At 45.5% G+C, this 16,934-nt stretch overlaps 1 protein-coding gene across 1 annotated transcript in view; it reads right to left on the bottom strand.

Annotated features, from left to right (window-relative positions):
* Positions 1 to 3,647: 3,647 nt before the first annotated feature.
* ADPRH (ADP-ribosylarginine hydrolase) overlaps positions 3,648 to 16,934 on the bottom strand; it is a 45,100-nt gene continuing 31,813 nt past the window's right edge. The window contains exon 4 of the mRNA XM_030209124.1: positions 3,648 to 4,329. Within this exon, the coding sequence (XP_030064984.1) occupies positions 3,942 to 4,329 (388 nt within the window). The 3' untranslated portion in view covers positions 3,648 to 3,941. The remainder of the gene's footprint in view (positions 4,330 to 16,934) is intronic.

The raw sequence follows: 16,934 nt of genomic DNA, 5'->3' as shown, positions 1-16,934 counted from the left end.
GCATCCTTTGCCAATAAAACAGTGGCTCCCAAACTGTGGGTTGGGACCCCACATAGGGTCACATCATCAGTAGATAGGGTCACAGAAAGAGAATTGGTCCTGCTCCCTCTGGATCTCCACTCTGATATTTGACCAGTAATTGTGGTCAGCATGGGGCCTGCGAATCAGTGAATGTTCACAAGCCTTGCCCCTCCTCTATATGGGCTTTATGTTAGAACCACAGAACAATAAAGGCAAAGACCATGTGGCCTGTCCATTCTGCCCATCCATACTATTCCTTCCTCTCCCTCAGAGATCTTATGTACTTGTCTCAAGCTTTCTTGAATTCAGATAGTTTTCATCTCCACCACCTCTACTGGGAGCCCATCCATGCATCTACCACTCTTTCCATGAAGAAGTATTTTTTTAGGTAACTCCTGAGACTGTACCCTTTCACCTTCATCCTTATTCCAGAACTTCCTTTCAATTGAAAGATACTCACCTCTTGTGCATTTATGCCATGAAGATATAGGACTGGGCAACACTGCAGCCGAAAGTCATTCTTTCACATTATTTAATAGAGATTGTGATAGTGCATTTATATCCTTTAATTAAGAAGATGGTTTTGTTTTGTGTGAGTGAAGCATTGTACAAAGTCAATGATCATAACAGTGGTGGAATTATTACAAATGAACACTATCCCCCTATTTCTATAAAGTTCGGCACACAAATTTAGGCTTAGAGCGCAAATTTGTACACGTAATTTATAGAACAATGTCAGTTGCGTGCACAACTTAATTTAATAATTGGATTTTAATTGGGTTAATTATTGGCACTAACTAGTGTTAATTGGCACCAATTATCAGTCATGCGCACAACTTCGGGGGGGGGGGGGGCAGGGGGCGTGGATGTGGAAGAAGCATGGGCAGGTCAGGGGTGTGCCTAGATTGTAGAATATGGCTGTTAGATTGATCTTTGGTTTATCTAAGTTTGATAGTGTGCTTCTTTTATACTTTAAACTTCACTGGCTGCCGATTGCAGCCAGAGTTTCATTTAAACTGGCTTGTTTTCTCTTTAAAGTGCTGCAAGGGCAGATCCCTAATCATATGCTTGCACACTTTTGTTTTGCATCCCTAAATAGAGCTTGGAGACGTACTGCTGCTAATGTCAAAGGAAAGAAAAGGTTAGGATTTTTGATGGGTTACTAGCAGTTTCTATCACAGTCCTATCCGTCATTTAGGAAGCTTTTAAAAACCCATTTATTTAGAAAATTGTGTATCTAATATGATTCTCTTCTCTATACTGCTTCCCAGAAGTTTGTTCTAGTTTCTTTGATTTGGAACCCGCTTAGAACTGTAAGGGGTTAGTGGGATACAAGCCTTTGACATGACATAAGGATAAACATAAAGGGATTCTCTTCAGAAGGAATGGATCCTCAGAAGCTTAGCGGAGATTGGGTGGCAGAGCCGGTGGTGGGAAGTGGGGCTAGTGCTGGGCAAACGTCTACGGTCTGTGCCCTGAAAATGGCAGAAACAAATCAAGGTCAGGTATACACAAAAAGTAGCACATATGAGTTTATCTTGTTGGGCAGACTGGATGGACCGTGCAGGTCTTTTTGTGCCATCATCTACTATGGTACCACGTTACTATAAGCACTCACGCCTTAAGTCAGGCGAAAAACTGTGGACTCGTGCTTGTATTCTATAATGGCAGTTCCACGTGGAACTGCCGTTATAGAATTTGTGCGTAGTTCACATCATCTTGGTGCCTAAATTTTGGCGCTCTTTCTTGAATCTACCCCTATTTGTATACAATAAAGATATCCAATAACTAATATTATGCATAAAAGTTTAAAGAAGTTTAAGATTAAACACTGGGCAATTCTATAACCTAGTGCTAGCAGGATGCCTAGGTGCTATTCTACAAATATCCGCTTAACTTACATAGTGCATTTTTAAGGCACTCCGTGATGGGACTCCAGACTATTTATCTAGTTTAATAATTCTTTATGTCCTTTCTTGAATCCTATGTTCTTTAAATGATCATCGACTAGTCCTTCCATCTTCATCACAGGTCCCATTGGGAGTGAAGACATAGTGCTTTTGTTTCTTAGCACTTTTTCTAAGGAACAATTTGCCTCTGGGATGGCGCTCAGAAACCTATTACAAACAATTTAAAACCAACCTAAAAACACATTTGTTTACAGTAGCATTTAACCCTCCTTAATGCTAATGAATCGACTGCAAACACAATGATTTTATGTGTCTCTGTTTTTATCTTGTAAGACTGGACTATGCTTTGTGAGACTGTGCATTAGCCTACCTTTTCTGGAGTTCATTTTCTTTCTCTTGGGACTTGGTTTTAGCTTATGATTGTACATCGCTTAGACTTGGCCTGTCCAAAATCTGGCAATTCATCAAAAATTATAAACAAACATATCTGCAAGGGAGCATATACAGGGGCAAGGCAACAGCGACACCACAGGCAGGTCTCTATTTATCTGGGGAACCTACAGAATGCTGTACGTTACATACATTCTTGTCATATTTAGAGTCCCCCGCACATGCCAGCTCTATGCTAGGAGTAACTGGGGGCACCTAAATGTTAGGCATGCTGATATTGGGTTATGCTACTATTCTATAATGGACCCCATTATAGAGTTGTCTCCTTAGGGATCAATATGCCAAGGCACATCTGGTTAGTGGGTACTGCAAACCGGATAAGTGTTGGTCAGAAGAGTCAGCAGCACTAACTGCATAATGTCACCGAATATTTCCTCTGACCACATCAGCAGTATCTGGATAATGATGGGGTCATCTGGGGTCAGGGTTTTGGCGGAGCCAGAAGTTAGTTAGTAGGAACATTCAGTCCACTAAGCCCAAGATTTTATATATGGCAACTAAAGTTGTCTTCACAACTTAACCGTTTAACAAAACAGTCACCGCTGATAATTGGCCAATAATGAGCAATTATTGGCACTAACCAGAATTTATACGTACAACTTTCTAAGTGTATTCTGTAAAGTGATTTATGTAAATTCTAATGTGTGGATCTCTAAAGGGGCTTGGCCATAGCAGAAGAATGGGCGGGTCATGAGTGTTCCTAGAAACTACATTCGCTGTTATAGAATACACCTGATCTGTGCCTAAGTTAGGTATTGCCATTTACACCAGGTTTAAGTTGGCGCAAATGGTTACACCTAAATTTAGTCACAGGGCTGGGCACTACATGTATTCTATAAAACAATGCCTAACATTAAGGAGTGGTTTATAAAATAGCGCTTAGTGCTGTTCCCTTCTCCACTACTGCCAACTCCAGACTTCGCGCCTTCTGTCTCGCTGCACCCTACGCCTGGAATAAACTTCCTGAGCCCCTACGTCTTGCCCCATCCTTGGCCACCTTTAAATCTAGACTGAAAGCCCACTTCTTTAACATTGCTTTTGACTCGTAACCACTTGTAACCACTCGCCTCCACCTACCCTCCTCTCTGCCTTCCCGTTCACATTAATTGATTTGATTTGATTACTTTATTTATTTTTTGTCTATTAGATTGTAAGCTCTTTGAGCAGGGACTGTCTTTCTTCTATGTTTGTGCAGCGCTGCGTATGCCTTGTAGCGCTAAAGAAATGCTAAATAGTAGTGTAGTAGTTTTTTTTCAGCACTGACTTTTCTGGTGTCATATACAGAATCTAGTCCTAACCAGATAACTATCTGGATAAAATTTAGGACAGCAAAAAGACTGTCAACTTTATCTAATTAGCTAATCAACTAGTGTAGGCAGTCAACACTGAATCTGGATATTTAGTACTGACTGGTACCCAGGTACCGGCGCTGAGTATCCAAATTACATGGTAGTTGGCATTTTAAAAAAAAGGTCTGCCATTTGTTGGCTCTCAGTCTAATCTTGTACTTCATATGTTTTCACCTCTTTCATTTTTTATTTATATTACCTCCAGCTTTTACTAACTAAGCTGATACAAATCCCTCGCTACCTTTTCCAGCCTCTCCCTATATTCCAGGTTTTTGAAGTTGGAAGCACTGACACCCTTAAATCCATACATGGCTCCCCACCAGCAGGCAGCCATTACCGCTGTGGAATCGCTGTCTCCACCATGAAAGAAAGCGCGGTGTGCCAGTTCATTCCAAGAGTCTTCTGCTCCAAGGATAGCATCGTAGGCAATCATAGGAGCATCATGCCCACTGCTTCCTCCCCAGCCACTGAAGCTAACAGACTTGTAGAACTCATCTCTTTCTTTCACACCGTACACTTCAGGGAAAGATGTCTGATTTCTCCCATCCAAAATCCCTCTTTTCTTAAGGTAATTTTGCCAGCTGCTTTCAAAGTACGACCTGCCAAGAAATTAGAATTCCAAATTAATCTATGCTGAACCCCACAAGACGGAAAAGCGGAGCTGTGGAGTCGGTACACTAAACCTTCAACTCCGACGTTTCTTTTCTATTGTTTGACCCTGACTCAAACTCCTACTATTTATTGTAAAACTAAGAGCTATTTAATTACAGAAACACAGGATAATGTTTTATATACCAAGAAAATAAGACCACAAAATATATTTATTTGAAGTTTGAACAAAGAACCTCAACAATGAAAATATGCCATACACCGTTACAAATTTAGGGGCCCTTTTACTAAGCGGAAGTAAGCACTAACACATGCTTACTAAGCACTGAAAAGGCACTACCACAGGACACGCTCAGGCGTCTTGCGGTAGTTCTTGGGTCACCAAACGCCAATCCTGTGATAAAAAATATAAAAGTAGGCGATTAGCCCGGTTAGCGCAGAGTTAGGGCAAGAGCCCATAGCGCCTACAAAACAGGTGGGGATAAGGGCTCACATAGTAATGGACGTATGCCAATTTCGAAATTAGAACGTGGCCATTAATGGCACAAATGAAATTGTGTCCATTTTACAGCCGCTCTAAAAGTGGCCACAGCACATGGGAGGCCCACGCGCTAACAACAGGGTCGGCCACTTTTTAGTGCAGCTTAGTAAAAGGGCCCCTTAATATTTTAAATACATTTTTGAAGAATTTGTTCTCGGAAAAAGAATCGCCTCAGTCAGATCCTCCTTTGTGGGTGCCCTCAAATCTAATTATTCTTAGAGCAGAGAACAACCTCGCAACACTAACACTAACTTAGGTCAGTGGCAAAGCAGTAACCACCAGGGCAACATCTAACAATTTCAGGATATAAATTATATTTACCAATACTTTAGATCTAGGACAAAAAATACAGAAGTATAAAATGATAAAGAGGGGCATAATCGAACAGGGCGCCCAAGTTTTCCTGAGGGCGTCCTCGCAGGACGTCCCTGTGAAGGGGCGGGGAAACCCGTATTATCAAAACAAGATGGGCGGCCATCTTTTGTTTCGATAATACGGTCGGGGACGCCCAAATCTCCACATTTAGGTCTGGTTTCTGAGGGCTTTTCTCCACAACACAGCATAAGCACTACCTACTCAAGAGTTTTGTTAGCTACAGTTTTGTTCTTTGTAGTATTAGGTTACATCATAAAAAGCTCCCAGGTGCATAGCTCCCTTACCTTGTGCTGAGCCCCCAAAACCCACTTGTCACGTTTTCAAAGCAGGAACTGGGTTGTGAGCCCTTGGGCCACTGCCGAGGAGCGGCAGTGGCAGGCAAAACCACCCCACACCGGAGACTAGGCAAATCTCAGGCAAGCAGTTAGGCTTCACCTGCACTTGGCCACTTTTCACCCAGAGTTGAGCTCTGGGCTCCAGGTGGCCGGCAGGACTTGCTGGACAGGGCAGGACTGGATAACAGCAAGGAAGCACAGGGACTGAGGGTCAGAGGGGAAAGGGGAGAACATGGGCAGCAAGGCAGGAGACTGGGCAAGGAAGGGAAAGCTAAAGGGCAGAACAGAAAGCTGCAGAACAGCCACTAAACCGGGAACAAACACTGACTAACAAGACACAGAACTGAGAGCTGCAAGCAGCCCCAAAGCCAGAACACAGACAAACAGAAACTAAATACAGAACTACAAACAAGAAACCAGGCAAGGAAAGCAAGTAAACCCTAAACTAAACTAAACACAGACTAACTAGAAATAGGCAAGAATCTCAGGCAACAACCGGACTAGCAGAAGTGCAACAAGCACCAACATACCAGGGCCTTAGACGCAATGCAAATGCAAAGGCAGAGAGGTTCCAAATGGCTAATAAGCCCAGCAGGCAGCTGAGACTCTGGTGCAACAATCACCAGGCAACTGAGGGTCGGGCAGCCTGGAAGATCCGGACTGGACTGAAATCTGGAACGGGTGACAGCACACCGACAATCTAATACAGCCAGCACACAGAGACAGAACTAACTCACAAAGAACAGACAGAAGCCAGCTCAGAAGTTGACCACAGGAAATAAGGTGAGTCTGAGAGGGGTCACGGCTACAGACGTGACAGTACCTCCCCCTCAAGGCTCCCGTGTCCCCACGGGAGCTTTTAGGTTTCCATGGGTAACAATGGCGAAACCTACGGAGGAGCTTCAACCCAGGACCATGGTTAGCTGGACTGGAACTTGACCTCGGCTGGGACTGAGCAACTTGGCTGGAACTAAAACTTGACTTGGACTCAGCAGCTTGGCTGGAACTGGAACTCAGCGTGGACTCAGCATCATCTTAGCTGGAACTCAAACTCAGAGTGGACTCAGCATCCTCTTGGCTGGGACTCAAACTCGGAGTGGATTCAGCATCATCTTGGCTGGCACTAGAACTCAGCAGCGGCCTGGTTAGCAGGGCCACTCGAATTGGCATCGGAGGCTCGGTCAGAAGCGTCCCTTGGACTGGACTCAGGGGCTCAAGTGGAAGTGCTTCCTGGACTGGAACTGGAGGCTCAGTCAGAAGTTTCGCTCGGACTAGAATCAGAGGCTTGCGTGACAGCGCTTCTTGGACTGGAATTGAAGGCTCGGTCAAAAGTTTCGCTTGGACTGGAATCAGAGGCTTAAGTGGAAGTGCTTCCTGGACTGGAACTGGAGGCTCAGTCAGAAGCTTCGCTCGGACTAGAATCAGAGGCTTGCGTGACAGCGCTACTTGGACTGGAATTGAAGGCTCGGTCAAAAGTTTCGCTTGGACTGTAATCAGAGGCTTAAGTGGAAGTGCTTCCTGGACTGGAACTGGAGGCTCAGTCAGAAGCTTCGCTTGGACTAGAATCAGAGGCTTGTGTGACAGCGCTACTTGGACTGGAACTGAAGGCTCGGTCAACAGCTTCGCTTGGACTGGAATCAGAGGCTTAAGTGGGAGCGCCACTTGACCTGGGATTGGAGGGCCGGTTAGAAGCGCTTCTTGGACAGGAATCAGAGCTTGGCTGGAACTGGAACTTAGCCTGGGCTCCGCGGCTTGGCCTGGGCTGGAACTTGGCTTGAACTCCGGAGCAATTCGGCTGAGAGCGTCCCTCAGGATGGACTGATTGTACGCCTGGACCTCGGGATTCGCAAGATGCTTTCTTTCAATGGCAGCTTCCCGAGTCTCCCGCAGAGCAGGGTCGAAGAGAAGCAGGTGGCGATATTTCCAAAGTGGGGTCCTAGGATCAATGGCCGAAACAGGGTTTTCCACGAGCCCAAGTAGCCTGATACGCTTCCTCTCTGCTGAAGCTTCAGGCAGTTTCTTCATGAGTGGATCAGCCAGAAGTTTCCCACAATATTCCTCCAGAGTCATAAAAAGATCAGGAACAATAATAGAGCCAGAACCAAACTTCACCAGGGAAACAAGGGCAGAAGTTCTAGGCCGGAGGCCTAGCAGATAGGGTGATCCTGCCGAGCTCATGGCCTTTGCATTCTGTCACGTTTTCAAAGCAGGAACTGGGTTGTGAGCCCTTGGGCCACTGCCGAGGAGCGGCAGTGGCAGGCAAAACCACCCCACACCGGAGACTAGGCAAATCTCAGGCAAGCAGTTAGGCTTCACCTGCACTTGGCCACTTTTCACCCAGAGTTGAGCTCTGGGCTTCAGGTGGCTGGCAGGACTTGCTGGACAGGGCAAGACTGGATAACAGCAAGGAAGCACAGGGACTGAGGGTCAGAGGGGAACATGGGCAGCAAGGCAGGAGACTGGGCAAGGAAGGGAAAGCTAAAGGGCAGAACAGAAAGCTGCAGAACAGCCACTAAACTGGGAACAAACACTGACTAATAAGACACAGAACTAAGAGCTGCAAGCAGCCCCAAAGCCAGAACACAGACAAACAGAAACTAAACACAGAACTACAAACAAGAAACCAGGCAAGGAAAGCAAGTAAACCCTAAACTAAACTAAACACAGACTAACTAGAAATAGGCAAGAATCTCAGGCAACAACCGGACTAGCAGAAGTGCAACAAGCACCAACATACCAGGGCCTTAGACGCAATGCAAAGGCAAAGGCAGAGAGGTTCCAAATGGCTAATAAGCCCAGCAGGCAGCTGAGACTCTGGTGCAACAATCACCAGGCAACTAAGGGTCAGGCAGCCTGGAAGATCCGGACTGGACTGAGCTGAAATCTGGAACGGGTGACTGCACACCGACAATCTAATACAGCCAGCACACAGAGACAGAGACAGAACTAACTCACAAAGAATAGACAGAAGCCAGCTCAGAAGTTGACCACAGGAAATAAGGTGAGTCTGAGAGGGGTCAAGGCCACAGACGTGACAGCACTCCCCACAACTGTACAACACTACCATAGCCCTTAGGTATGAAGGGGGGCACCTAGATGTGGGTACAGTGGGTTTCTGGTGGGTTTTGGAGGGCTCACATTTACCACCACAAGTTTAACAGGTAGGGGGGGATGGACCTGGGTCCGCCTGGCTGAAGTGCACTGCAGTACTCACTAAAACTGCTCCAGGGACCATACTGCTGTCATGGAGCTGGGTATGATATTTGAGGCTGGCATAGAGGCTGTAAAAAATATTTTTTAAGTGGGAGGGGGTTAGTGACCACTGGGGGGAGTAGGGGGAGGTCATCTCTGATTCCCTCCGGTGGTCATCTGGTCATTTAGGGCACATTTTTGTGGCTTGGTCGTAAAAAAAAAAAAAAGGACCAAATAAAGTCGGCCACGTGTTCGTCAGGGACACCCTTCTTTTTTCCATTATCGGCCGAGGATGCCCATGTGTTAAGCACACCCCAGTCCCGCCTTCACTATGCTTCCGACACGCCCCCGTGAACTTTGGTCGTCCCCGCGACGGAAAGCAGTTGAAGGCGCCCCAAATCGGCTTTCGATTATGCCAAATTGGGTGACCCTGGGAGAAGGACGCCCATCTCCCGATTTGTGTCGAAAGATGGGCACCCTTATCTTTCAAAAATGAGCCCAAAAGTTACCATATGTGGAGGGGCATTTTTGATATGACATCTGAAAAAGGTGTCAGCTAAATCCAAATAAACAAATCAATCATCTTAATGAAGCCCTGGTGGTCTACTGGTCTCTTTGGGGGGGGGGGGGGGGGGAGAGGAATGGACCCCACTTGTTTTTGCCCCATGTGCTGCTCCTATCCAAATGGCTGCTGAGACTGCCGCAAGAGGTCCCAGCAGCCATTTTCCAACTGGTACCAATCGCAAAATGGCTGCTGAGAGTTCCCGCGGCAAGGGGCGCAGGAGAGCGATTACAAAAGGGGGGGGGGGGGGAAGGAAGTTTGGCCAAAAATACACAGGCATTTTTAGCTGAAACATGAACCTGGATCTCAGGTGAGTTTCAGTGCTGAATTGAAAGCCAAAACTTGATCAGCCTCTAGAACAAGCTGCAACTCTATAAATCTCAGCAGGAAAAATTGAGTGCAATTCTGCACAAAAGGTCACCGTAATTCTGGTAGACTGTGCCCAGAGGCCTTCGGAGGCAAATGACCCCAACCTACTGGGAGTCTCATAACCTTTGTCAGGTTTATTTATTTACTGGAATTTATTCACTACTTTTATGGAGATTATAACATTTGAGCTACCACCTCAGACTGGCTTTGGCTTCTACAATCCATGGGAGGCATCTCTCTTAATCCTAGAGCTGTTCTCACTACTGAGATAGCACTGAAGACTGTAGGAGCCACGTATGGGCCCAAATGTTGCTGCCATGGACCACAGCACCTGCATATAATCCTAGACTCAAGATGCCTTCTTTACTTTGAGAACCTGAATCAGTGCCTGAAACTTCAGCATCCTCTCCTTGGGCAGAAAGACTGATTATCTGGGTATCAAAACGTGCTTCAAGATATTCTATATACTGTGAGGGCTCCAACTTGCACTTCTCAAAGTTGAATGCCCATTCTAAGGACTGTAGGAGATGAACGGCCAGGCAGTGGCTTCGCAGTTCTTGATTTCTGACTCTGCCCTGATGAGACAATCATCCAGAGACAGATGGACCTGAATTCCTTCTTTGTGCAGACTGTGGCCAGTACCACCATTATTCTGGAGGAGCTGTGGCTAGACTAGAGGGCAAAGCCTGGAACAGATAGACAGGTTGACCTAAGATGGAGAATCTTAGTTACTTCTGACTTAGACACCAAGTTGGAATGTGTATGTACTTCCTTGAGATCCAACACCATAACGAGAAGTGTATCACTGAAATGTCAGTCTTGTGTCTCCATAAGGAAGTGGAGAATCAGAACGGCCCAATTCATCCCTTTCAAATTCAGAACAGGGCAAAATTAACCATTTTTTGAAACTACAAAATAAATTAAGTAACGTCCCTGTCTTCTTTCCACCATGCGGATGGGAATCACAACCCCTAGATTCAACAACCTTTTTAAGGTGGAGACAGCTGCTGCTTTTTGTCTGGAATGCAACAAGGGAACACTATCTCTCAAATTCAGTAAATGGTGCAACTGGGCGCACAGTTATAGAATAAGGACAATTATGAGTGTAACATAAATAACTAATTGACACTAAATTGGCAAATAATTGGTGTTAATACCAATAATGGGTACTAATTTGCAGTTGAACATATAACTGTTTCCTGTGTTTAAAAATAAGCTTTCCAAGTTTAAAAAAAAAATTGAAAAGCTTCATTCGGGTTTGTCTAGCGTATTCTGGACTTACTGCAAAACTCTACACGTGTGCCAAGCATGACCCCCCCCCCTTGCTTTTGCTTTAACAGTGCACATGTAATTTGCATACATGTCCTTTGAGCATTGGTAAGCTAATTTTCTGCACTGTTCGGCAGTATAGTTTCTGCGCTGCTGGCTTACGGCGGGAGTTCTGAGCATCGGGGCATGAGAACAAGTGCATAGCCTTGGGATTGCAGAGCTGGTGTCTATTTTCTGCTGCCCTCGTACCCACAAGGCAGACAGGAAGGAAGGTCCACGCTGTTTTCTCTAACTCCTACAAATTGTTATGATGATTTACCTACTGTAAATAATTCCTAACTGTGCTAATTGTCACCTGCTGCGATGACCTGCAAAGCAGCTTGATTCACCTTTAAGCCATAATTCCTGATTTACCTATCTACCCATAAGTACATAAGTACATAAGTAATGCCATACTGGGAAAAGACCAAGGGTCCATCGAGCCCAGCATCTTGTCCACGACAGCGGCCAATCCAGGCCAAGGGCACCTGACAAGCTTCCCAAACGTACAAACATTCTATACATGTTATTCCTGGGATTTTGGATTTTTCCAAGTCCGTTTAGTAGCGGTTTATGGACTTGTCCTTTAGGAAACCATCCAACCCCTTTTTAAACTCTGCTAAGCTAACCGCCTTCACCACATTTTCCGGCAATGAATTCCAGAGTTTAATTACACGTTGGGTGAAGAAAATTTTCTCCGATTTGTTTTAAATTTACTACACTGTAGTTTAATCGCATGCCCCCTAGTCCTAGTATTTTTGGAAAGCGTGAACAGACGCTTCACATCCACCTGTTCCACTCCACTCATTATTTTATATACCTCTATCATGTCTCCCCTCAGCCGTCTCTTCTCCAAGCTGAATAGCCCTAGCCTCCTTAGTCTTTCTTCATAGGGAAGTCGTCCCATCCCCGCTATCATTTTAGTCGCCCTTTGCTGCACCTTTTCCAATTCTACTATATCTTTCTTGAGATGCGGCGACCAGAATTGAACACAATACTCAAGGTGCGGTCGCACCATGGAGCGATACAACGGCATTATAACATCCTCACACCTGTTTTCCATACCTTTCCTAATAATACCCAACATTCTATTCGCTTTCCTAGCCGCAGCAGCACACTGAGCAGAAGGTTTCAGTGTGTTATCGACGACGACACCCAGATCCCTTTCTTGGTCCGTAACTCCTAACGTGGAACGTTGCATGACGTAGCTATAATTCGGGTTCTTTTTTCCCACATGCATCACCTTGCACTTGCTCACATTAAACGTCATCTGCCATTTAGCCGCCCAGTCTCCCAGTCTCGTAAGGTCCTCTTGTAATTTTTCACAATCCTGTCGCAAGTTAACGACTTTGAATAACTTTGTGTCATCAGCAAATTTAATTACCTCGCTAGTTACTCCCATCTCTAAATCATTTATAAATATATTAAAAAGCAGCGGTCCTAGCACAGACCCCTGAGGAACCCTACTAACTACCCTTCTCCATTGTGAATACTGCCCATTTAACCCCACTCTCTTGTTTCCTATCCTTCAACCAGTTTTTAATCCACAATAGGACATTTCCTCCTATCCCATGACCCTCCAATTTCCTCTGTAGCCTTTCATGAGGTACCTTGTCAAATGCCTTTTGAAAATCCAGATACACAATATCAACCGGCTCCCCTTTGTCCACATGTTTGTTTACTCCTTCAAAGAATTGAAGTAAATTGGTCAGGCAAGATTTCCCCACACAAAAGCTGTGCTGACTCGGTCTCAGTAATCCATGTCCTCGGATGTGTTCTGTAATTTTGTTTTTAATAATAGCCTCTACCATTTTCCCCGGCACCGACGTCAGACTCACCGGTCTATAATTTCCCGTATCTCCCCTGGAGCCTTTTTAAAAAATGGGCGTTACATTGGCCACCCTCCAATCTTCCGGTACCACGCTTTATTTTTTTTTTTTTATTTATAGAAGTTTTTATTGAATAATGGTGTTACAGAACACTTAAGCAAGAATATTATGCAAGTCAACTCAGCACACATTCAGACAAATATCAAATTTTTCACTTTTTACACAAAAAATAAGGTCCTGTAGCCATTATAGTTGAATTATATTGACACTTCAAAAAATTTTTAATTTTCTTATTGAATATCTATCCCCCTAACCCAAGTGAAACCTCCCTCTTACCCCCTATCCCTCCCTCCCTCATCTCTCTTTCACTCTTATACCCTCCATCAAGCACATACTTTCAAAAAGGATTTCCAAACTTTTTCCCATTTGGGCAAGGAATGGCGCTTGACAGCTGTCAACCTCTCCATATCACAGATATATCTTACTTTCGTAATCCATGACACCAGTGAGGGAACCCGCTCCACCTTCCACTGTTGAGCCAAATTCATTCGAGCAGCATGCAAGGAGCCCCTCACAAGTGCCCACTGACTAGCCGTAAGACCATCAGGCCTCCGACCCAGAATGAAAATCGAAGGATGCCACTGTACAGCTCTTCCCGTCCAGGCCTGAAGTCGGGACCGCACTCTCTTCCAGTAAGCCTGCGCCTTTGGACAGGTCCACCAAATGTGTCCCATAGTTCCCACGCCTCCACACTTTCTCCAACAATCCTTCGAGACATGTGCATACATATGGTGTAATCTCTGTGGGGTGAGGTACCATCTATAAAATACTTTAATGGCATTTTCCTTCACAGCTACTGCCCGGGAGGATCTCAAAATCGTCCTCTCCAGCCTGAGCCAGTCCTGCTCCAGCATATTAAAACTAAGTTCCTGTTCCCACCTCTGTCTGTGCAGTGTATATGGCTTAATTCGTGTCCCGAAGAATTCATACAGGTAAGTAATCATACCCCGCGTGGACCGTGTCTGTAGACATATCTCTTCCAGGGGGTGTGTTTCTCTTTTCATACATTCTACATAATTAGGTCCCTGCAAAAAGTGTTGTATTTGTAGGTATGCGTATCTGTCATCAAGCCTAAGTCCGTAATCTTCTACCAGTCTGTCAAATGGTATTATGTCTGTTCCTACATGCATTTGCCCACACAATTCCAACCCCAATGTAGCCCATCGTCGAAATGTGGTACTCCCCAATCCCGGCTCGAACCTCGGGTTGCCAACTATGGGTGTCAACCCAGACACTAAGGGCTGGCGCTCCCCAAACATACAATCCCAGTAATGGAATGTGGCTTGAACCGTTGGTGGAAATTTATCCACCTGCCCTCTATGTTTACCAGGTAGCCACATTAAATGCCCTAATGCACGAGACCCGACCAATGTTTGTTCTATGCTCACCCATATTTTGTGGTCTTCCTTACGGAACCATTCCACCGCTGCCCTCGACTGCGCTGCACAATAATATCCAAATAGGTTGGGAACTCCCAGACCCCCCTCCCTCTTACTTTTATATAAAAAGGCTCTGGGTAAACGTGGTCTTTTATTATTCCAGATAAATCGGACCAAACTGTCCTGGAGCCCAGACAAAAAATGTCTCGGCAATCTGAGATGGTGTACCTGAAACAAATATAACAACCGAGGTAAAATATTCATTTTAAGTGCTGCTATCCGCCCCATCCAGGACAATCCCATTGGCATGCATCTCTCCAAATCTCGCTTTATTTCTTTCTGGAGGCCTGGGTAGTTGACTTCAAACACAGCGGATAAGTTATGCGGAATTTGCACCCCCAAATATCTTATTGCCCGCTCCTCCCATTTGAAAGCAAAGGATGTTTTCAGCGTGTCTAATAGACCCTCCGGAACCCCCACCGCTAGGCCAACTGACTTGCTAGCATTGAGTTTGTATCCGGACACTCGAGTGTATCTCTCTATCTCTCTCATGACATTTGGGAAGGATATCAACGGTTTAGTCAGTGACAAAAGTACATCATCCGCAAATAACGCAATTTTGTGTTCCTGGCCTCCCACCTTTATCCCCGCTATGTCTACATTTTCCCGTATAGCCTCCGCCAGTGGCTCCATCGCCAGTGCAAACAAGAGGGGGGACAACGGGCATCCCTGACGTGTACCCCGCCCCAGCTTAAATGCCGCTGAGTGCCCTCCGTTAACCCTCATACACGCCCTTGGGGATGTGTAGAGCGCTTGGATCCAATTTCTATAAAACTGTCCAATCCCCACTCTCCGGAGGACCTTATCCAGGTAGCCCCAATGGACCCGGTCGAAAGCTTTTTCTGCGTCTAGACCTAACAGCACCATCGGGCAAGCTTTCTTTTGTGCCTGAAATACTAAGTCCAACGTTCTTCGTATATTGTCCCCAGCCTGCCTATTAGCCACAAACCCAACTTGGTCTGGATGTATCAGGCCCGGGAGCACCCCGCCCAGTCGGTTCGCTAGCACCTTTGCCAATATTTTAACGTCTGTATTGAGTATTGATATTGGCCTATACGCAGCACAGTCCGTTTTATCTTTGTCCGGTTTCGGTATGATTGCTACCCACGCCTCCATCATGGTCTTAGGGAGCTGGGCCCCTTCTCTCACTGAATTGATTACCAACGTAAGGTATGGGGCCAATATTCCCCCAAATGTTTTAAAGAATTCGTTGGTAAACCCGTCGAGGCCCGGCACCTTTCCTGTTGGCAAGGATTTGATAACCTGGGTCACCTCTGTCACCTGAATCGGGGCTTCCAAATCCCTCTTTTGCTGTTCCGTCAACATTGCCAGTCCCCTATCATTTAAATAGTCGTCTATTTCCCCTGTCTGCACAGCAGCATCCTCAGAGTATAGAGATTCATAGTATTCTGCAAATCTTTCCCTAATTTGGGCTGAAGTGTGCAGCATGTTCCCCTTAACATCCTTCACTCTCAGAATGTGTCTGTCTGCTCTCATCTTCCTCAATTTGTGAGCCAATAGCCTCCCTGGTTTATTTGTGGACTCGTAATATACCTGCTTCAAACGTGCCTGTACAAATTTCAAACTTTCTTCGTGCAAGCCCGCTATCTCCAATCTCACTGCTTGGAGCCTCCGGTAGTCAGACACCGAGCCAGAGGCCCTATATCTAACCTCCAAGGCCCCAAGTGTCTGCATGCACTGAGCCAACCGTTCTTTGTGTATTCTATTCCTCTGACCAGCCCTCTTTATAAAATACCCTCTGGCTACCGCCTTAAAGGCATCCCATACTATATCCAGTGCTGGTCCTGAGTCCATATTAAGCTCAAAGTACTCTTGTAACACTTTTGTAAATTTAGCCACAGTGGCCGGATCTTGCAATAAGCAGTTATTCAGGGTCCATCTTTTATCTCTCGTTTCCTCTCTCAAAGAGGGGAGGACGGCCCACACCGGAGCATGGTCCGAAATAGTAATGTAGCCTATGTGAGATTCCCCACCCCCCTCCGAGAGAGTCTTGTCAACAAATATATAATCCAATCTAGAATATGAGAGGTGCACTTGAGAATGATAAGTATAGTCCCTCCCTCTAGGGTGTCCCAGTCTCCACACATCGTATAGCCCCATCTCATCTACAAAATTCTTCAGGGATCTAGAAATTTTCAAATCATTTGGAGCTGGAGGGGTCGACCGGTCTAGCCCCGGTTGCATAGTGGCATTAAAGTCTCCAGCCATCAGCAACTTCCCTCTAACAAAGGCTTGCAACTCTCTGTGAAGTCGCACAAAGAAGCGCTCCTGTCGCTCATTAGGGGCATAAACATTGACCAAAGTGTATTCCTCCTGCTCCAAAAGAACATGCAAGAATAAATATCGTCCCTCCACTTCCCTTTTCACATGCAATATCTGAGCCTGAACATCTCTATGAAGCATAATTGCCACTCCTCTTTTTTTTAGCCCCCTTTGCATCAGAAGCAAAATACATTTTCGGATATTGCTTAAAAACGAAATGCTTCTCGTGTGATTTTAGGAAATGAGTTTCCTGTAGAAATACAACATGTGGGTGCATTCGACGTAATTCCCTCCCCAAAGCA

The sequence above is a fragment of the Microcaecilia unicolor genome, chromosome 7 (genome assembly GCF_901765095.1).
Source record: "Microcaecilia unicolor chromosome 7, aMicUni1.1, whole genome shotgun sequence".
In the NCBI taxonomy this organism is placed as follows: domain Eukaryota; kingdom Metazoa; phylum Chordata; class Amphibia; order Gymnophiona; family Siphonopidae; genus Microcaecilia; species Microcaecilia unicolor.
The sequence above is the reverse complement of the archived record's forward strand: the minus strand, read 5'-3'. Positions and strand labels throughout refer to the sequence as shown.